General features: G+C 38.9%; 1 protein-coding gene across 2 annotated transcripts in view; it reads left to right on the plus strand.

Moving 5' to 3' along the window:
• vwdel (von Willebrand factor D and EGF domains-like) overlaps positions 1 to 21,759 on the plus strand; it is a 47,890-nt gene extending 26,131 nt beyond the window's left edge. For both annotated transcript variants that reach the window (XM_046045704.1, XM_046045703.1), the window contains 21 exons: positions 325 to 521; positions 1,153 to 2,021; positions 3,076 to 3,212; positions 4,990 to 5,154; positions 5,795 to 5,899; positions 7,115 to 7,229; positions 9,746 to 10,002; positions 11,879 to 12,098; positions 12,987 to 13,124; positions 13,729 to 13,941; positions 14,797 to 15,234; positions 16,146 to 16,241; positions 16,450 to 16,545; positions 16,657 to 16,752; positions 17,900 to 17,995; positions 18,296 to 18,391; positions 19,089 to 19,184; positions 19,279 to 19,374; positions 20,067 to 20,162; positions 20,401 to 20,498; positions 20,996 to 21,759. In XM_046045704.1, coding sequence (XP_045901660.1) covers positions 325 to 521; positions 1,153 to 2,021; positions 3,076 to 3,212; positions 4,990 to 5,154; positions 5,795 to 5,899; positions 7,115 to 7,229; positions 9,746 to 10,002; positions 11,879 to 12,098; positions 12,987 to 13,124; positions 13,729 to 13,941; positions 14,797 to 15,234; positions 16,146 to 16,241; positions 16,450 to 16,545; positions 16,657 to 16,752; positions 17,900 to 17,995; positions 18,296 to 18,391; positions 19,089 to 19,184; positions 19,279 to 19,374; positions 20,067 to 20,162; positions 20,401 to 20,498; positions 20,996 to 21,010 — 3,735 coding nt within the window. In that variant the 3' untranslated portion in view covers positions 21,011 to 21,759. The remainder of the gene's footprint in view (positions 1 to 324; positions 522 to 1,152; positions 2,022 to 3,075; positions 3,213 to 4,989; positions 5,155 to 5,794; positions 5,900 to 7,114; positions 7,230 to 9,745; positions 10,003 to 11,878; positions 12,099 to 12,986; positions 13,125 to 13,728; positions 13,942 to 14,796; positions 15,235 to 16,145; positions 16,242 to 16,449; positions 16,546 to 16,656; positions 16,753 to 17,899; positions 17,996 to 18,295; positions 18,392 to 19,088; positions 19,185 to 19,278; positions 19,375 to 20,066; positions 20,163 to 20,400; positions 20,499 to 20,995) is intronic.
• Positions 21,760 to 21,802: the final 43 nt, after the last annotated feature.

Here is a 21,802-nt window from a genome sequence, read left to right on the forward strand (position 1 = left end):
ATTATTGAGGTCAGAAGAGCTGTGAGAAGAAAAAAAATATGCAAATATGACTGAACTGCATTAAAACTCTTCTCTTACTAAGACAGAAAACCAAGATATCACTTAAATGTTAGACAGCATAAGGGGCTCTTTATTTATACTTTGCCAGACCACCGTGTTTATTTAAAAAAAAAGTGTAGAAGTTTGCACACTAAAGGTGTGGCCCCAAGGACCACCTTGGTTTCAAAATGTGACAAACCTGTAAAAATGTAAGATTTAGCTGGCTGCTTGTTGTTAAGGTGACATGCTTCTGTCTTCATGCCTTACTCCTGAATCTGTCTGCAGATGACCTTCTCATCGGGAGCATTTGTTCGTGCAGATGTGTCCGACTGGGGAATGAGTCTGACACTGAGAGCCCCAAGTTCGGACCGGAGCCACACTGAGGGCCTTTGTGGGACCTACGACGGACGGTCAGACAACGACCTCCACGCAGCAGGGGGCGCCACAGTGGAGGATCTGCACGCTTTTATCTCTGAGTGGAGGTTAGTGCTTTTTAGACTGACATACCTGTCTTGGTTTTGGTAGTGGTTGCTGGGAGTATGTTTTACATTGATCAACAGCCATGTGGAGTTAGGATTTCTACGAGTTTACAGTTGCATGATTCTCATTCTTGCTTGTCGACATTTTTTTTGTTGTCATTTTTTAATGTATGTAACTAGACAGTTAGCTAGCTAGGTAGAAAGAGGACATGTAACCTGTCTACTAAACTCTGATTGTTCAATTCTTTCTCTAACCACCTTTATCAGCAGCCAGGGAGCACAACACTAGACCTCTGGGCAGGGATTCAGTGGCCTGGAACCTGGCTAGCTAGCAACTACTAGCTACACAGGGCTTTTTGCCTCTTAATTATTCAGGAGATTTAGACATTTTAGAAATTTTTAGTAGTCATTTAGGAGCCAGGCATCTACTCCAAAGCTTTGTTCTAGTACACACCATTCACTGTGTATCAGTTGGACGGCTGTTATTTGATTATTTGAAAATCTTCAGGAATTTGCTAATAAACATTTCAACTAGGGGAACCCAGGGTCTCTCATCAGATTAATGCGGCCATGCAAAGACCCTCCTGTCAACCCTGTTGCTTTTTCACTGACATCTTCTCCTTTCCTGTCTCAGGCTCCCTCCAGGCAGCAGCCTGTTTGACACTGTGCCATCCCATCTGAGTACATCGAGCCCCCACAAGTACTGCAACTGTCAGGCAGAGCCCCGCCTCACGTCTCCCAGATCCCGATCTCAACCGATCACCTCCTCCACCTGCTCTCATCATGGCCACGTGCATCTCCCTGGTGTCATCCCCACTCTGGACGTCACAGCTGAGTATATCAACTCAGTGGAACTACTCAAAGGTGAAGGAAATGAAAGACAGCCGCTACCTCCTGGCCACTCCAGCCGAAACACCCGGGATCGAGGTAGTGACACTCAGCACCATAAAAGAAGATTCCCCTTGAGAGCCTTCAGGGATGGAGCTTCAACCTCAAGTCACCACCAGCAGCCACAGACCCACCATTACCTTTCTAACTCTCCCCACCAAAGCCTCAGCCAGTCTGATCTGGAGGGCTTCACCTACTTTTTCCCAGAGGACCATGAAGCCGCAGTTCAACCAGACTCTTCCCTAACGTGGCCCACGCCTTCTGGGCTGACCGAGCAGCAGGCCAAGACTCAGTGCAAGCACGCTGTGGCAAACTCAAGCATAGTGTTAGGTTGCAGGCGCCTGTTAGGAGAATCATTTATTAGCCGTGTGGTGGCTATGTGTGTTACCGACCTACAGATGAAGGATGAGCTGTCATGGCTGAATGCCACATTACCGCTGCTGGAAAATGAGTGTGAGAGGAGGCTAATGGAGGAGACGACGAGAGAAGAAGAGTACCAGGATGTTCTGGCTGTCCTCAAGTGTCCCAATCTGTGCAACTGGAACGGCCAGTGCTCAGAGTGGGGTTGTGTCTGCTTCCCAGGATTTGGGTCATATGACTGCAGTGTGCTGTCTGGTAACATACTAAACATACACTGACACAGACACACGAGTCCTAGAGAGGTTTAATAAAGATTGATAATAAGCAAAAATTATTGAGGATAAATAAGATATGTTTTTGAGGTCATCTGGAATTTAATTTCCATTACATAGTTTGTCCACCACTGAGTGACATTAGACAGCTGGTTGAAAATCTTCACTTCAGAAACAACAGTGGCTTAACAGCTGATTATGATGCTGGATGCATTTGGCATAACTGCATTTAGAGGAATTTTGTTGTTCTTTTAGTTTGTTAATCTATTCATCTGTTACTTGCATCTCCCTACAAAATACATACAATAAGTAAAAAGCAGGCTCACACACAAAAACATGTATCCTTTACAGGAAGTTCTGGCTACTAATGTTGTAGTTTTTCCTGCCTTGGGGCAGCAAAGCCAGCTGTTAGCATAACAATAACATTACTTAATTATAACCTAATTATTAATTTGAGTTTGTGTTTCTGTCCACCAGAAAAATTTAAGTCATATATTCACTCTATTTTGTCTCCACCAACTCCTGAGTGAAGTACATGGCTCTTTAACTGGTAAATGAGCCACTATGTTCACCAACTAGTCGCTCATTTTGTTTGTCTGTGGTTTGGTGCTGTGCAGGTAGTGTACAGTGGGTTTATCAGAGCTTTTATTTTGCTGAAAACAGCAAAAAAGAAACGCATAATTCGTGTGATATTGTTATTTTTATATAAATTGTGTCCAGTCTGGCCCATTATTGTTAGCAATTTCCCCCATGAAAGTTTGAGATTCACTTATATAGTCAACATCCAGCTGTTTCTTTAGATTTATTGAGCAGACCACAGCTACAGCTCACAATATATTAAAGAAAAACAAGCCTTTACTTGTTATAATGGTTTTAAATTGACTTACACACACACCAATTCATCTGTGATACATTTAGCAGTTACTTGCACACATCTATCTTTGACCTTGTTGATCGCGAGACGTATGGTTTGTGATGTGCCATAAATTCTCAAGTTTAACAGTCCATTCTTATCTGCACTTTTTGTTGTTGTGAAGACCAGATCCCAGAGATCACTGAGTTGGAGAAGGAGGGTCTTTGTGACGTTCGACAGGGGGACTGCTCCACCATCCAGGTCTACGGTCAAGGCTTCAAGGACTCCTACGAGCTCAAGTGTGAGTTTGTTAAAGAAAAGGTACTTTGTTTTTCTGCGTCTTGTTTTGTTTCTTTTTGCCCTTGTTTACACAGTGACTTTGCTGTTCATGCATCCTCTTTTCTTTTCTGGCACTATCATATTATACCTCAGAGTTGTCACTTTTAAGTAGACTTTCAGTATAATCGTAATTCTGATTAACATTCTGATCCAGTGTTTGATCTCATCTAAACTCCCCATTCAAATACTCTGTGTGAGAGAGTATGTAGCTAATATGTTCTCACAGTTCTCATAACAGGTTAAGAAGCAAGTTTAGTTATAAAAACGAGATACAAGAAACTTCCATTCCATGGATGCACTTGGTGTGTATCGGCCAATATCAGCAAATCATTAAGTATTACATTTAAATTCCTACAGTGAATACATATTACTAGAGATAATTGCTGATGTTCACAACGTACATTTATTTATCTAGGGGCATGACCATTTCAATTATCAGAGTAACAAATATTAAAATTGTTAATTATTAAAAAATGATTGGATACCTGCCACCAGAGCCGGTCCTGACCTCCATGGGGCTCTAAGGAGAATTCTGCTAATGGGCCCTCCTACCTGACCCATGCCCGGTACAAACCCTTGCCACACTGTCACACTTTTGTTGACTAATGCCCCTTTTCTACCACAAGTAGCAGCTTAACTGAGCTCGACTCAACTCGCTGGTGGCCCGCCATCCTCTGTTTTCCATTGCTGATAGTACCCCCTCAATGTAGCTGGTCGTCATTGCAACACTGCACACAACTGCCAGGACGCAGTGTCCAAAGTGACACACTCACACGACCCACACACAGCGGTCTCTTGATTTAAGTTAAAATGTTTCAACATTCCTCAGAATGTAAAGACAGAAAAGTGGTATGAAAATCTTACAGCTGTGTTTCCACTGCTGTTGTTGCTGGACTCGTCTGCTGCTTTGGCTGCAGTGGTCTGTGAGCGTGACTGGCTGGCTCGTTGTGAGAAGTGCCGTTGCATAAGAAAAAGTCATGGTACACCTAAGAGTATGCAGAAATGCCAGTACTGCGTACCAGTGAGAACCGGCCCTCTTCAAGCACTGTTAAGATTATGTATGTATGTATGATGTTTTGTATTGCATTTATTACTTTTTAAGCAATTATCATTGACAAAATGGCAAAGCCATTTATCATGACCTTTGCTGCTGGATTTATAGTTGTGACTTAAAGGGTTATTAAATTCTACACTGTACCAACTCACACATATTGAAAGCGATGAGTTCACCATAATGTTCAAACCACTGTCCAAATTTTTCCGCTTGTGGGCGTATTGGGGGTGCTGGGGTTTAAACGTCAGTAGCAAATATCGGATCAAATTTATGATTTATTAATGATTGAAACATTAGGCCTATGTGGGTTTTTACTAGCTGTCACTATTTGATAAAGTAAGCATTTAATTAAACATAATTTGACATTTACAGCTGTGTACAAATTGGACGTGCTAAATGTCTTCAGGCAGAGCAAAATAAACCTCATGCACTGGAAAAAAATTCTAGGGGAAAGAGTGAGCAAGCCGCTTTCTCAGTACACTATTCTGGTCAGAGCTAAACAATGTCAGCTTGTGATTAGAAAAGGTAGATGCATGATTTTTGCACTCATACCCAGCTGATCTGTATTTTAATAAATTTTCATCTCATTCTGTCTTGCTACTTTGCCTCACCTTTTCTCTGTCCTTCTCTTATGTCTTCTTTGCACCCCCTACCTCTCATGGCTTCCTCCCTCTCTGCTTCGCTCCCTCTGCGTCTCTTGTCAAGTTTGTGGATGGGGAGTGGATTCTGGACCAGCCCCAGTTTGTCCTGGCCATCTTTCTGGATGGGACGGCTCTTGAGTGCCAGCTCCCCCTGGAGGATAGCCGGGCTCCTGCAGACCTGGATCTGGAAACTGTCACGAACAGACCACTGGCCCGCTGGCAGATCAAAGTTAGTCATCTCCAACCAATTCTGCAATGTTAACTGTTGAAACAGCAGATCTCATTCCTTATTGATACTGGTCTCTCTTTCTCAGGTTTCTCTCTCTCAGCTCTCATATACTGTTGTCCTTATTTTGCAAGTTATTCTCAGAATCTCTATTTCAGAATCTCCTAATATGAGATGTTCATATTAAATCTGCACTGAAGTAATGAAAAACAGACAGATGTGAAGGTTTGTTTATTTCCATTTGCTGGCAGCAGTTGTGGGAAGGGTCCACACAGCGCAGCTGGAGGTTTTCTCCAGTTTCAATGTGGTTTAGAAGGAAAAAGGAATTGATTGATTTACTCCACTGGCAATTGTGTGAAACAAAGTAAGGGGGGGAATACTTTTTGACGGCAGTTAAATCTGGTAAATATGTGAACATTTATCTCTGAGGAGGGCCTCCCAGCATCAGAGTACCTGCAGTTTATATTGTTTCTATAGTCGACCTCAAGGTCAAATTACAGACAACACTTAAAAACATTATTCTCAGATTGTACAATGAATTGTACCAACGGGAGCAACTGTTGTTCACCTTATTAGAGTTCAGTTTATTTGTTTAATGCCTTTTCACAGTGATCCACAGTAATCAAGCTTCTGCTGCTGGCAGGTATCCAATGATGGCCACAGCTACAGTAATGCCAAAATACTGACTCTGTATGATGGAGCCTGCCAGATCTGCAGCCTCGACACTGAAGTCCTCTGTACCCTGAGGGTAAGACATCTTTCTCAATAGTAATACTAATTTAATACATGGATCGAAAAGTAACATCTTCACCTGCACTCTCAGCCCCCAAACTCTGCATCAAGTTTTAGAGCTCTGTTTGCACCTGTGCTGGGTGAAACATTGTTTAAAACACGGAGATGTAGAATTAACATCCTTTAGCACAGCTCAGAACCAGTTCAGTTCTAGTCTAGGTAGCATCCGAGGACAGATCTGTGCCAGCCGTGAGTAACTTGGACTGCAGATGAAACACATCTGCTGTTGTTTGATCATTACAGCTCTTTAATCTACTAAAAATAAAAGGCTTTAGACATTATACAGCAGTTGTGAAGAATCAGCCACTAATCTCACCCTTAGAGGCATTAAGATTGCATTTAAATCTCCACTTGAATGTGATTAATCTGTATGTATGTATGTATATATATGTATATATATACATATATGCATATATACATATATGCAGGATGTCAGTCCTTCATGGCATAGTGTGTTACCGATTGTTATCTTTGTGACTTAATTGCAATAATTTCACTTTATTGGTTTAAAAAAAAAAACAAGTGAATAAGCAACTGACTTGAAATACTACATGTTAATTTAATATTTGTAATGTGTTTAGTGGCGAATATTTCTAATTTCAACTGGCCCATATATCAATTAGATATGTATAATTAGATTATTTCTAACATAATAAACTGTTGTTTTCTGGAGGAGAGAGAACATTCATCATGCAAATGTAAATTGTAACAGTACAACTGCTGAGCTTCTAATTTAGTGTTGCTGAATTTACTTTATGCTTTAATTCCTTGTTTTATGAAATAAAACTATGAAATATGAATTGAATGGGGTTAATTGTTCTTATGTAGTTTGTATGATGCTTTGGCAATATTGTTGTTATACATTCATGCCAATAAAGCTAATTTGAATAGAATTGAATTGAATTGTGAACAATCCTTAAAAACAATTTGGTTTGTTTTCCTCAAACCAAATGTGTGGGTTCATTTTGTTGGAGTGTTTTAACATTCTGGCTTTGTTCTCCTCCATGTTCTACACATGCTTTACATAAACCTATGTAGCTCACTGAGGTAGGAGTAGGGATTTTGGATAATTAGCCACCAAACAGCTTTTTTTTAAGTTCTGAAAGGCAGTTTGTTACTAAGAGAAATAAACACTGAACCTTTTTTTTTATTTATTGTCTTTGCTTCCCAGGAGAAAACCTGCAACATTGACGGCCTATGTTACAATGAGGGGGAGCCCAATCCTAGCAGCCCTTGCCTCACATGTCGCCCGGACTCGTCCAAACACACATGGTCCATAGCAGAGAGTATGTAAACTGAAATGTCATCGTTTCTCATCTGGTTTGTCTCATGACTTGCTCATATTATTATAGACAGCACAGAAGAAGTCTAGACTACACTGTACACAATGCAAGATTGAAAAAGTGTTTAATGTGTCACTTCCTCAGTAGAGCAGTAGTAGCCATGATTTTGGTGGTAGTTGCTCAGGGCTGTTTTCATAATTTGTCGGCAGCTCTGTGCAGATTGGAGCCATTGAAGTTGCTTTAGCCCCCCGGTGCTGATATGAGGACAGCTTACCTCATTGTTACACTTTCTGACCAACTTTGCTTCTTCAACTTAAAGTAGGTCAAATGGTGCTTTGGTCCGTTAAGAAGAAATGACGTTCAAGTTCAATCACTGATCCGAACGATAACGATGGCAGAAGGCTGATTCCATCTGCCCACAATTTAAGCAAATTTATTCATGCATGCATCCAGGGCTTGACATTAACTTTTTTGTCACCAATTTCCCAAAGTTATTAGCCACACATCATTTTCACTAGCCACAATTTTGTTGGTGGTAAATGACCTTTTATATGATTAAAGTTCACTATGGTGTGCTAAAATGTATTAATATTATCGTTAGCTGTGAAAAGGTTGTGTGTAAAGCTCGTTTTTAAAACATGTAGTCCATCAAGACCAAGACATTAATAAAGCTTATTTATTTTATATAATAAAAGTGTGTGGGTGTAAAAGATTCATTGAAAAGATAAAAACTAAACTATTTTTTTTCATCCTATTTATTTATAACAGCACTGGGCTAAACACTGTAATACAGAGTAGAAAAATGATCTGCATTAGAAACAAAGAGCAAAGAATTATGAAATATTTTTGTGGAAATTAACAGGATTAAGACAACAGGATTAATTTAATGTAGGCCTATATAAGTTTTGTGCACTTTTGGATGGTTTGTTTTGCATCTGCATTTGCTCAGAGCTATGACTGGATTTATGTTTATTTATCATCATGAAGCTGTGGTAGCTCTGAGTAACTGAATACGTCCACCTGAAACGACTGTACAGGTCTTTATTTGCCAGATTATTCCCATACAAACACATCTCCTGCTTTCCTACGTGGCATGATTACTTTTATTAAAACATAGAATCAACACTGGAAAGGTAGTTGTGATTTGATGATATGATGTGATACGAGTGCAGTCCTGCTAGTAGTCGTTTTATTTTTAAACACCACCCTTAGTCATGAAGATATCTGTAATTTTACAACATTTAATGACACTTTCCTCTGTCTCCTGTGCATTCCTGTACATGAAAGCTTGCTTTTCCATCGCTTATGCTGGTTAAGTTGATAATTAATGGCAGGCCAAAACAGCCGTCAGGCCACCGCGACCAGTCCGCTAGTTAAATCTCCACAACGTCTTATTGTTTACAGTGTGGGTCTCTAGCGTGAAAGACAATAGGCTTCACTCTTAGACCAATGAGCAAACACTATGTGCAGGTAGTACTCATGGGTCGTAGTGTCACATTTCAATTTGTTTATTTCAGTGTTTGACTAGTGGGAGTGACTGTGTTACCCGCCACGGCTGAAATCCACCCGCCTGTGGCGGGCTGGCGGGTGTTAATGTCAAGCCCTTTATAAATTAAAAGGTATGGCCTAATCCATACTGGATTTTTGAGGCTGATGATGATATTTTAGAGTTAAGAAATCTAATAAAAACTGTAATTTTTTGACGTAAACTTTAATTTTGAAAAAATGTCAATCAAGATGTGTACTGATTTTATTATTCCCTCTTTCTCTCATATCATTTCCTGTTATATCTCTACTGCCCTCTTTGTATAAATGGTACCAATAATAACAACACAAATATAATAACAAACATGCTAAAGTAAAGATGAGGAAAATACTCAAATACATAAACATGCAGTTGATAAAGCTAAAACAAAATAGAGCTATTATAAAAGTGCTGAGCTATAATTAATGACAAACTAAGTACAGTGTGGTGTAGGTAATGCTGTATTATGAACAGTTAAAATAGCCTTCACAAAATTCTTGTAACTCATTTTCTGTACTGCAATTTCTCATTGCTCATATAGAATTATAATTTAATGGAAGCCAACACAGATATGTCAAAGGTAAGCTAAAATTGGAAGATAATTACTGGCCACTGTAATGTGTGAGATCTGTCTGAAAGCAGAATTCCTATGTAAAGATTTACCTTCTTTCAGTTTATAACAAACAGATTAGGGACCGTAGAAGGCCAAATAAAGCCATGTGACACCACCGATTTGATTGTCTGCATTATACTGTTTTCAGTTTGTTCTGACAAAAGTGTGACGTATGTTACATGATTTTTGGATAAGAAAGTCCAACAACAATATTACAAAATCAACAAAAAAAAACAAAACACATTTCATATCTGGGTGAGCAAAGACTTCTCTGATTGCCACCTTTTCATCCAGTCTGTCACTCACCACATAATGACTCATATTTATTGTGTTTTTATTTTTAGGTATCTTACTTATTCCCTCTTTTGTGTTTCCCAACAGAGAACGAGCCTCCGGTGCTCCAGACGAGGCCTTTTCGTCTTCAGTCCTTCCAGGGGGAGAATTTCATCTACCAGCTACAAGCTCGGGACCCTGAGGGCTCAGCGGTGCTCTTTACCCTGAAATCAGGTCCTGATGGTGCATCTCTGTCTCCGGCCGGCCTGCTGATGTGGAAAGCCACAGCCGAAACCACAGACACTCACACTTTCCAGTTTACTGTGATGGACGACTGCAACGCTGAGACCAGAGGCTCCATACAGGTAATGCATACATATTTGAGGTATGCTTTACTTCAGGATTTTGTTTTCATGCCGCTTTCTACTTCTGCTCCACTACATTTTAGAGAACAATATTTTCCTTTTTACTCCACTACATTGCTTTTACTTAAGTAACATTTTCAGTGCAGGAAATAAAATAAAAAAAGCGTCCACCAAATGACAAGTTATCATTGTTAACTATTTCTGTAAATATCTTCTGTTTTCTGTGAATGAATGAATCATGAATTATGTGGATGTTTGTATGTTGTGGATTTTTAAAATATGATTTTGAAAATGTGGTTGGTTTAAAGCCTTTTTCACTTGGTCAGATTTTCATATTTTCTTTTACACACAGTAAGCCCTTAAAAAACCCAAAACATCTTTTGTCTCTTTAATCTACCCAGGATAGGCTAATTTTGCACCAATGTTTTTTATTACACGTGTCGAGTTTATTATAATAATAATAATAATAATAATAATAATCTTTATTTGTAGAGCACTTTTCAAAAATAAATTACAAAGTGCTTTAACAAGTGTAAAGACAATAATACCCAAAAGACAATAATACAAAAACAATACAAGATAAAAGCATGAAAAAAGTTTAGCCAGACTCAGAACTGCAGCAGAAGCTCCGTCATGCTTACTCATTCAACAGCAACTTAACAGTGTATATTGAGGGAGAGGTGAGTGTCAGTGTTTTTGAACAGCTAAATTAATTCCTGGCAGTCCAGAATAAGCAAACTAGTTGCGCTTTTGGCTCTGAATTGTTAATTCCTTGTTGCTCCCTCCCACTAGAGGGCGTTAATGATATTTAGTTCTCTGCTCATGTGCTCTATGTCACAACTCTATAGATTCTGATTCAGGTTGTGTGTTTGTTGTGTGTTTACACTAGAAAAAGTGAAAAATGTAAGAATACCCAAAGGTGCCCGAATGCATTCTAAATCTGTTTGATTTAATTAGTTCTGTGTTGATTGATACCGTTGTCCCACAATGCAGTGCACACAGGAAGTAAAAGAGCTGCTTGCAGCTGCCAAATTCAATTGCAGATGGTGGTGAGACAGCTCCAGGGACATCTCAGAAAACAGAAATTAAGGATTTAATCTTTCTCTTCCTTTCTCTGCCATGTTAAATTGTCAGTGCTGCAGTTTGGGCATTCATCATCTGTGTGCATCTTAAATCATTTCCTGTTCATATAAAGTAGTAAACTACATTGATTTCTCATAAAACTGTATTTCTGTGTAGTATACAGCACATTCTGTATACAGTATTAGTTGTATGACATTGTGATAATTCTTTGGTCAGAGAACAGGAGAAACAACATTAAAGCTTTAGCAGATTTGATCTTCTCTATTCAAAGTGGTAAATAATAAATGTAAGGAAAGGTAAAGTAACTTACTTTTAATTTTTCTATATTTATTTTGCCTTGCCCTTAACCAGAATCTGCCGTTTTCAATGATGAGATATTTATGTGCTTATGTTCTAAGACCGTGTACTTTGTTTGACAGTAAAAGTCAACCAATTTCGCTGTTTGTTAAAAATAATACTGGCTTCTGTAAAGTAGCTATTGAATATGAGTGTGCTTGTTTTTCTTATCTATATTTTTCATTATAGTTAATTTATTTGTTTACTTATAATTGTTCTTCTTTATTGGATCGCATTTCTCCAGAGTTTGATTTCGATTACTGGGCAACAACTGTTGCTATTTTCTTACATATGTCACTATGTCCATATACTTTAATGAGTGGTCACTGTGGAGTAAAGTGAGTCAAAAAAACACATAAAGCCAGATGTTTGAAATTCACCATCAGCCTAAACATTTTTATATAATAGACTTGTGTTGCTGTAATTAAAATGATGAGACTGTTTTCCCTTCCTTCAGGTGTCTGTGCTCTCTTGTGAATGTCTGAATGGAGCTTCCTGTGTGACCAACATCAACCTTCCGGCTGGGAGTGGGCAACACCTGTGTGTGTGTCTTGATGGATTTAAAGGTGAAAGGTGTGAGGTGGACATTGATGACTGTAAACCAAACCCATGCAGACTGGGCCGTTGTATTGACGGCCCCAACTCCTTCTCCTGTATTTGCCCACCTGGAATGACAGGTAGGGATCAACCTGCAGAACTGTTTCCTTTAAACCACCTACACAGAGCAAACGCCTTAGGAGGAACTTTTTGATTTAGAAGTGGATTCCTTTTCTGCAGGGCTGCACTTTGAAGGGGCATTAAGTCATCTGTGACCCTCACTGACCTTTAATGCTGGCCAGAGGAATAACAAAAACATTGATCTTTCCGCAGAAGTTATTGCCAAATTATCTGCCAGGCTACCTTGCAAAGGATTTTATTTCACTACCTGGGTCTTATGAAGATGGCCATCATTCCTGTTGGTTTTATTACATTTAGTCACAATGTGCAATGCTGGGAAATGCAATGATATGCCTGCTAGATGCTGCTTTACAAAGGAGTGCTACTGTAGGTAGGTAGATTTATATTATCACAATATAACAGGTTATAGAGTGAAATTGTCTTATATTCTGGGTCAACTTTGACCTGCTGTACTTATTGTAGTTGTATGAGTTATACTGGAGGTATTTATTGCAATCAACACTTCTAAACTGGTTTTAATTTAAAATAAATTCTAAAGATTACTAAAACTCATCGCTTACTGTATAATAATGATGGCTGAAATTAAGAAATTACAGCATCATATAAAAACACCTTAACAACAGAGTGAAACTGAAAGACAAAGATGTAATCAACTTGAAAATTGTATTTATTTTGATCAAAAGCTTTATTAACCTGCACTACTTATATACTGGTCACAGGTCACTGTAATTTAACAATAAGCAACTTATTGCCCCTTTAATTTGCATCAAATACAGTACTCAGTAAAGACATCTATTTTAAATATGTATTAAATATTTGTTTATCGCTGTTATGTTCATGTGTGCAGTGTTTCCACGCGTATCATCTGGTGTTTCATGTGCTTTCAGGCCGCACATGTAGAGAAGATATAGATGAGTGCGTCTCTCTGCCTTGTTTCTCTGGAGTGGGCTGTAACAACACGCTGGGCTCCTTCATCTGTGGAGTCTGCCCACAAGGATACAGTGGTGATGGGAAAAACTGCACACGTAATGTCTTCTTCCTCAGATTTTATTTTAAAATTGGCAGCTTAATTTTTTAAATGGTATTCTTGCTTTTTGTTTCAACAAATCCCCTAAAAAGACCAAAACGAACAATGTGATTGTCCGTCTCTAAGGAATTTCCAAACTTTACATCAGGAAGAAATAGTGCATCTGTTGTGTATTTGGTGCTCTAGGGGCAGCAGGATTGTGTATATGTGATTCATTCATGGTAATGAAGTAACATGTCACCCATTAGAACAGTGTAACTCACTGAGGGTCAATGAAGCGCTATAGCACAGAGGAATGGGATATATCAGACTAGCTACACACACAATACTTGTTTGAAGTATTATTCATTGCTGATTTGGGGTTTATACCTATACCCAGATATATTCTATATATCACCAAACTTATCCTTTAAAAAATGCTTATATAATGTTAATTCACATTCAGAAGCAATAAGTCTATCTCAAGGATATGCTGATTTGCTGGTATATCCTCTCATCTCATCACAAGAAGTACATCTGTCAACGTCTTCCTCTGGGATTCATGCATTCTTACATAAATAAGAACACTTTTGTTCTCCGTTTTCATCCGTTGTGTTTCCAAGGGAACCAAGACTCTCCAGTCAAAGCAGTGACCACATCATCATCAGTGCCGCAGGTTTCACTGAGGCCCAAACCTTTGGGCCTGTCGCCGTGCTCCGGACGGGCATGTCACCCAGGAGTTCAGTGTTTTGAAAGCACTTACGTCTCGGCAGGCTTCGTCTGTGGACCCTGTCCTCCCGGTCTTCATGGAAACGGACGAACATGCACAACAGCAGGTGAGAGTGGATCATTTCAATTCAAACCTGAAGCTGGTGAAAGGACAACGGTGACCAAGTTGTATGTTTTGATTTGTAAACAGTAGGCCAGACCCGCACAGAGAAACTGAAAGTTGTTGAAAGAAATATTTGTTCAATATATGTACGTGTTTACCTACCATTATATGGCAATAGTTATTTCAAACACTAAAACTTAGTTTTACATTAAAAGTGACATTTTAACTTTATAAATGTTATTGTCAGTATATATATTGTTAGTTGAACTTTTTTTTACTTTTTACTTTACTTTTTAAATACATTATTTAATGTAGATTTTTTTTATGCATATTGTCGTTAGGGCTATAAAGTACAAGTTATTAGATAATAATTGTATCTATAAAGCAAAACAAAAAGCACAGCAACAAATTTATTCGAATATATATTAATATATATTAATATAATATATAATAATAGCAATAAATAAGAAATAAATAAACAAGTTCAAGTTTTAAGAGCATACATGATTAGATTAAAGACATTTAGATCTAATTAGCATAAGAATGTGACAGTGGGATCAATAATACAAAACATATATGAGGATAAGAATAGTTAATTGTTGTAATGGTTAAAATGGGAGACATGTCTGTTGTTTCTTTGTCTTATTGTATTTTTTTTAAACTAGTAAAGTAGAAGATTAGAAATTAGTAGAATTATAATTAGTTGACAAACAAGTAAAAAAAATCAACTTATTATTAATTTTATGTTGTTAAAAATGATTTAACTCAGGATTTTATTCCATGTGGTCACTTAAGAGTTGCATGTTTTAATGTTGAATTTGTCTTTACGTCATATCCTCTAACTTCCAGTATTTTACAGGTCAGGGGACTGTCGCCAGCAGAGCAGATGGCCACATTCATATCATCAAATCAAATTCCAGCAAGGAAATGATTCCTACCTCCTCCTCTTCCTCCTCTTCATCATCTCCCACCTCACCCAGACGACCCCCTGACAGGAGGACAAGACCAGATGCCACCAGCTCCAGTATCAAGAGTTCTTCTTCCAGCGACAGAAAGACCACAGCAACTCTAAAGAATCAAACTGCAACCAGAGCGTTCGTCCACAGAGGTGAGCCCAGCGGGGTGGAGCTGAACCCAGACCTCACCACCGGGGTCAGATGGGGGTCACCGTCTCACCTTGTGACCTGTGCTGACTCTCCCTGCTTCCCCGGTGTTCCCTGTGAGCCCACCGTCACCGGGTCCTTCAGGTGTGGTCGCTGCCCGTATGGTTACACTGGAGACGGAGTTGCATGTAAAGGTACTTAGTGTCAAGGTTTGTCTTCACAGCTTCTAGACGTTCAATACGGAACAAAAAGGCAGTGATCAGGCAAACTTTATGGTTATTAACTCATAATGTATTACTTTCTGTACGTACATTCATATTTCTGAAAGGAAGAGAATACATACTGTTTAGCCCAAATTGTCCAAATCAGATTATTATCCCCTTCCTTCATTGTGTAAAATCGCTAATAAGATGCCTATGAGTGCGAGACAAAGATAAAAACGATTCTGCCAGGTCATGACAATTATACACAAACCTCATCATCTTTATTTAAATAATATTAGTCGCAGAAGCTGTTTTAATCATGAATGTTTCCAGTTCTCTTAACACTTTTCAGCACCAACTAAAAATATATTAGATACAGTACTAAGAGAAAATGTTTCAAATGAGATTGCAAAACATGGTGTATCATAATACAATATAGCACGTTTTGGCAATTTCAAAGCATAGTTTTAACAAAATAAGAGAAAACAACATACCAAATTTCAAGAAAATAATACACATCTTAGTGTATCTTTTACAATGAAATAAGTCAAACACACATCTGATGGAGCTGGTGAGTCATATTTGGCTGTGACACTGTACATAAAACTATATTGGTATCAAATAATCTTTTTTAGTGAATATATTTATCATTTGGTGACATGATGGTCTGTTCTACTGTTACACTGTTGTACCATTATCTCATAATTGTCACTGGTGGCCACAGTTGAGGAAATGTTACTTAGTGTAGCTTTAAAATATAAAATAATAATTTTAAAGGCACCAAATGTTTGGCATTTGTATTGCAGGATAAATTACTTTAGGAGGTAACCATTAGTTTTATTCTAAACTTCTTTATGCTTTGGAGTGGCATGTCCTCCCATAACGTGTGGATTTGTTTTCAGCTGCGTGCAGGTTTCAGTGTGGGAGAAACATGGAGTGCACTCTGCCCAACACCTGCACCTGCAAGGACGGCTACACCGGGTACAACTGTCATATTGGTGAGAGGGAGAGCATTTTGACAAGTTCATTAAATCGTATCACTCTTGAACGACTGTCTGCAACTCACACAGTTTCAAGACATTAAACCTTGGAGTACTCTGCATGCTGTCATGGCACATTACTGTTGAATCACTAAATGGTTTGGCTCATTTATTTCACCATCCGATTTTATTCGTTGCCAAAGCTGCCACTTTTCTTCCCTCTCAGCCGTGTGTCGACCTGACTGCAAGAACCAGGGGAAGTGTGTGAAACCTAATGTGTGTGAATGTCCTGCGGGCTACAGTGGGCTCACCTGTGAGGAAGGTAACCTGAACTCATATTCACACCTGTCTAACATGCTGACACTCACACGCACTGCTCACAAAATACTGATGAGTATCCTTTTGTTGTTTACAACCCTGTGTCGGTGTGTAGCGAGCTGCGAGCCGCCTTGTCAACATGGAGGCACCTGTCTCGCCAGAAACCTGTGCACCTGCCCCTACGGCTACGTGGGACCCAGATGTGAAATCAGTGAGATGTTACTTAACATTTTGTGATGCGTTTACAGTTTGTATTAAGATGGCAGTACGTCTGTAGTACTGGGGCAGGGACACATTTTTTTACGGTTTTGACTCGAGCACATTAGAATAGAAATTAAATAATGACTGTGAGGTTTAAGTGCTACAGTGAGTCAGATGAGAAGATTGATATCACTGTCATGTCTGTATGATAAAATATGAAGCCACAGCCAACAATAAGCTTAGCTTGGCATGAAGACTGGAATGTGCTAGCCTGGCTGAGACCAGGACAGGGCCTCCAAAACTCACTAAACATCATCATCATCATTATATCTGGTTTGTAATCCCCAGAAAAATAAGTTGTGGCTAAGTGTTACGTGACTTCCTGGAGCCAGGCCACCAGCAGATTTTAGTTTTTATTAAGGTCTAAACTAACAGGACATGTGTACATTTGTGAGCTTTAGAGGTGCTGGTGAACAGATTTTTGTTTACTTTTGGACAAATGCTGAACTATTTGTGTAATTTGGGAGTGTTTGAATGCACATCAGATGAACAGTTAAGAACTTGTGACCCTATTTATAGCAAAATTTCCGGAGGTAATTGGACAAATTAAGATATAATAAGATGATCGTGGCCAGTCAGGACGATTCCCATCAAGGACTGTGACACCGTGTCTGCACAGGAGGCGTAGCATGAGCAGCATGTTAGCAGAGCAACAGCAGCAGCTTCAGTGCTCCATGTGTGTCTACATAGGATGCATTCAGGTGCTGTGTTGAGTGTGGGTCACCAACGTTTTGGCTGCTTCCAGAGCACAACACACAATCACTGTAGTTACACGCATAATACGGAAGAAAATACACCTGTAGACACCTGTATTGATTTAACAGAAACATATCTGTTCACAGCTGAAAAGCTTCCTGTGTAGACACGCCGTGAGTGGTACGCTTTTACCCCACTATGGATATTTCAGCACCTGAAACTCAGTCACTGTTTCATTTTTATTTCAGTGTAGCCAAAACAATGAAACGTGTCACTTCCCCAAGACCTATGGACTGAAAGTATCAAGTGCTCACTGCTATACTGTTTCAGTAGCTGTTTCTGTAGCTGGCACTCTGGGGCCACATGTAGAAGTGTGCTTATTAATTATTAATCTGTTTCAGTGGTGTGTAACAGGCACTGTGAAAATGGAGGTGAATGTGTTTCTCCTGATGTCTGCAAATGCAAACCTGGCTGGTACGGACCAACATGTAACTCAGGTACAACCTAACACCTATAACCAAGTGTAATGTAAATGCTCCGTATTTGTATAGCACCTTTCTAGTCTTTTCGACCACTCAAAGCGCTTTTACACTACATCTGCATTCACCATTCACACACATTCATACACTGGCAGACAGCCGCCAGGGGCAATTCGGGGTTCAGTATCTTGCCTAAGGACACTTCGACCTGAACCGCCCACCTTCCGATTAACCGATATACTGAAGATTCAGAAGAAAGCTTGAAAGACAAATATTGAATCTGCGGAATCAAAATGTGTCTCCTTGTGTTTTCCACAGCTCTCTGTAACCCTGTCTGTCTAAATGGTGGAACATGTATTAAGCCCAACATCTGTGCCTGTCCCATCGGCTTCTATGGCTCTCAGTGTCAAATCGGTAAGACTATGATGAATACGTATCACAGTGACACATTTAACTGCGCTGCTGTTCTACCTCAGAGAGAGACTGTACAGAAAATGTTAATGCTGATTCCATTTCTGACTGCAGCTGCATAAAAACAGAATGTAAATCTTGGATCAATCTGTCTTTTTTTTGTCAATTAATTTAAGAATATCATGTACCCCATGACAATTGTAAAATGTGGGTCACCAAGCTGTAAAAGCTAGAAGACTTTAATTAGTCTGGGTTTTAAGAATTTCGAGAGTTTTATGGAGAGTGTCCCATAATGGTCTAACAGCCGTTTCAGTGGCGAGAATTTAATTCTGGGGGAAACTGAATTCTTGTTGTAGTTTTGGTATAAAAATGCAGTGTTGAGGGTTTATTTTCACTAATGATATGGCGATTATTCACTGATCCTACACAAACTGAGTCAGAGTTCGGGGTCAGGTAGTCACACCTCGCTAAGGGGTTTCTTGTTATTTAATACACCAGCTTTACCATGAGAGATGTAATGCTTTTCCACCTTTTTGTTTGGACAAAAATGTTACATTTCAGCCTATCTGACCTTGAGAAGTATGAAATAATTATGCACAAGAGATTTATTTAAAGAATTGGATAAGTGTTAACAAGTTGGATTTATATTTATATTATTCCTCCTGATATTTTCACTGTTCAATATTGTTGTGTTTTTCAGCTGTATGCAGTCCCCCTTGTAAGAATGGAGGTCAGTGTATGAGGAACAATGTATGCTCCTGCCCTGAAGGCTACACAGGAAAAAGGTGTCAAAAGAGTAAGTAAAACCGCTGACGGCATTTTTGAATGTAGTCTCAGGTAAAATAATGCCACTGGTAAAATAAGGTAATGTGTAAACAAATGTGTTCCAGGTGTATGTGATCCAATGTGCATGAACAAAGGCAAGTGTGTGGGACCCAACACATGCTCCTGTGCGTCAGGATGGAGAGGGAAGAGGTGTAACATACGTGAGTGACCTCATTATATGTTTTTCATACGCACAATATACATCACAGGCAGTAAAGATCATTACAGTGGTATTGGCATAGGAAGGTTAGGGTTAACACACTTTACAATCCCAAAATAGGGCTGCAACCAAGTAAAGCATCCCATTAAATGTCAAATAATTTAATTTCACAGTTTAACATTGAGTATGACTGCTGTAGGAAATCCTCTTAAACCACAGTAAGTAGTGACTCAAAACAAGCATCAAAGGAAAATGACATTTTCACCCTGTTTGACACTGTTGCCATAACATACACATATTTATCTAAGTATCAATACATGGCTAAAGATTTATTTGTATTTTCATATCAAAATCAAGATGATTACTTTTAGTTTATGCAAAACCAGGAAAAGTACTTTCAAATGGCCTTGCATCCCACCCTTACATCCTGTTTCAAGAGGAAATACATGACAAATAATAGGGGCAAAATTAGGTTTGCGTTCAGCTCCGACAAGACGTAGCAAAATGTTAATTTCAGTGGATGTGTGGTTTGAGCACTGTTTTGTGTACGCAAGCGCACTGCACGGTTTTCATCCACACCTTTGGTGCTGTGTCCAGGTCACGGATGCAGTGTGGGTGGTTTTTATTGCCAAAAAAACATTTGCTTATCTGCTGTTGACTGTGTTCACGCCTCCCTCTCTGTTCTCACTGTAGCTGTCTGTCTGCAAAAGTGCAAAAATGGCGGCGAGTGTTTGGGGCCGAACACCTGCCACTGTCCAACCGGCTGGGAAGGTCTCCAGTGTCAAACACGTGAGTTTATTCCTGATAAAACAATGTAGTAATATAGAGACTCTGCTCAGGACATACAGATACAGTACAGTAGTTAACTTGCCTCCTGTTCTACATGAACTTTATTTTTACCATTTTGTGGTTTGTTGTCAGGATAAACAGACAATATATTTTATCAGATAATTTATTTATTTTAAATTATGTAATCACAAGTGCTACTGTGTTAAGAAAAATCCTGTAAAATTGATTCCCTCCTCAGCGGTCTGTGAACAGCGGTGCTTGAATGGAGGGAGGTGTGTCCTTCCAGATTACTGCCACTGTCGGAAAGGCTACAAGGGCCTCACCTGCCAGATAAAGGTCAGCATTGGAGTCACACTTCATTTGCAGTATGTCTCTGTGGTTCAGTGGGAAAAGTACTAACCAACACTAATGACTGAAGGTTGTATTCCCTCTGGGGATCTCCTTTTTCCAGTTTGTATTATTCTCATGTATTAGCGTTACATTCGAGTCACAGTGCTAAGCATCCGTTTCTCTGAAAGATAAATACCCAGCGAGTTTTGAAAACCCCAGAAGGCCATTTAACAGAGTCACAGGACCAAATATTTCAGATGGTTACTAGAGTCTGCAAGTAATGTTAAACGACCACTGAGTATTTATCTTAAATAAGATTAGCTCTGTGACTAAGATGTAACACTAATACATGAGAGGCACTAACTTGATCTTGAGCTCTCGGTGCTACAAAAATGCACACATGGTAATGTTTGCTAGAATTAAAAGGCATCCACCTCCATTGATACATTAAAAATGTATTACGTGAAATCTAACTAATGAATTTTATGTTTGCACCCTTACAGGCATCACAAGGATGATGAAAAGAAACAAGACGTGGGATGAAAGAAACTACAAAATGCACAAAACATAAAAGAGAGCACCAAAATTGCTGTGTGTGTGTGTTTGGCCATGTGTTTGAATGTGTGGGTCTGTGCACATTTGAAGGCCAACAGAGGGACTTGATGTATTGCACTTGTCTTTTCGTCCTTATATATCACTACCTCAAGGCTCAAAGTGACACATATCTGTTCAGTGGATCCGCAGTGCAGAGACTTTATACAGATATGCGAGTGTTACTGCACAGTACTATGTAAAATAAGTAAATGACAAATGAATCAGTTTCAAAGATAATTCATATGTTGTAGTTTATTACCATTTTAGCCTAATTATAGCCTGGTTTAACTTTTACCAAACTGATGCGTACTATTTCTGATATGAGGGAAATAAATCAAAGTCTGCTCTATTTATAATGCCTAATTTAGGTGGTACACATCCGTTACTTGTTTTAGACTGAAGATATTGATATGAATATACTGCAATTTAACAAAATGCCTTTGTTTATTTTTCTTTATTACTTCATTAATATATTGTTTAATTGCACCCGTTTAACTTATGGACTGATATTCATTTAAACCAAAACTACATATATATATTAAAGTAAAGACCACCTTTTGGTGTTACATATAGCGGATAGGGTTTGTTTTCTAGAAAAAAAAGAAATCTGTCAAAAATCAGATTACACAAGTGGCACAAGTTACATGTGACAAAATAAAGAAATTGTACTATTTCTATGCTTTGTTTTGTTAAATGAGCTTTGACAATGCATGCAA

Source organism: Micropterus dolomieu, linkage group LG03 (assembly GCF_021292245.1).
Source record: "Micropterus dolomieu isolate WLL.071019.BEF.003 ecotype Adirondacks linkage group LG03, ASM2129224v1, whole genome shotgun sequence".
NCBI classification, from domain to species: Eukaryota; Metazoa; Chordata; class Actinopteri; order Centrarchiformes; family Centrarchidae; genus Micropterus; species Micropterus dolomieu.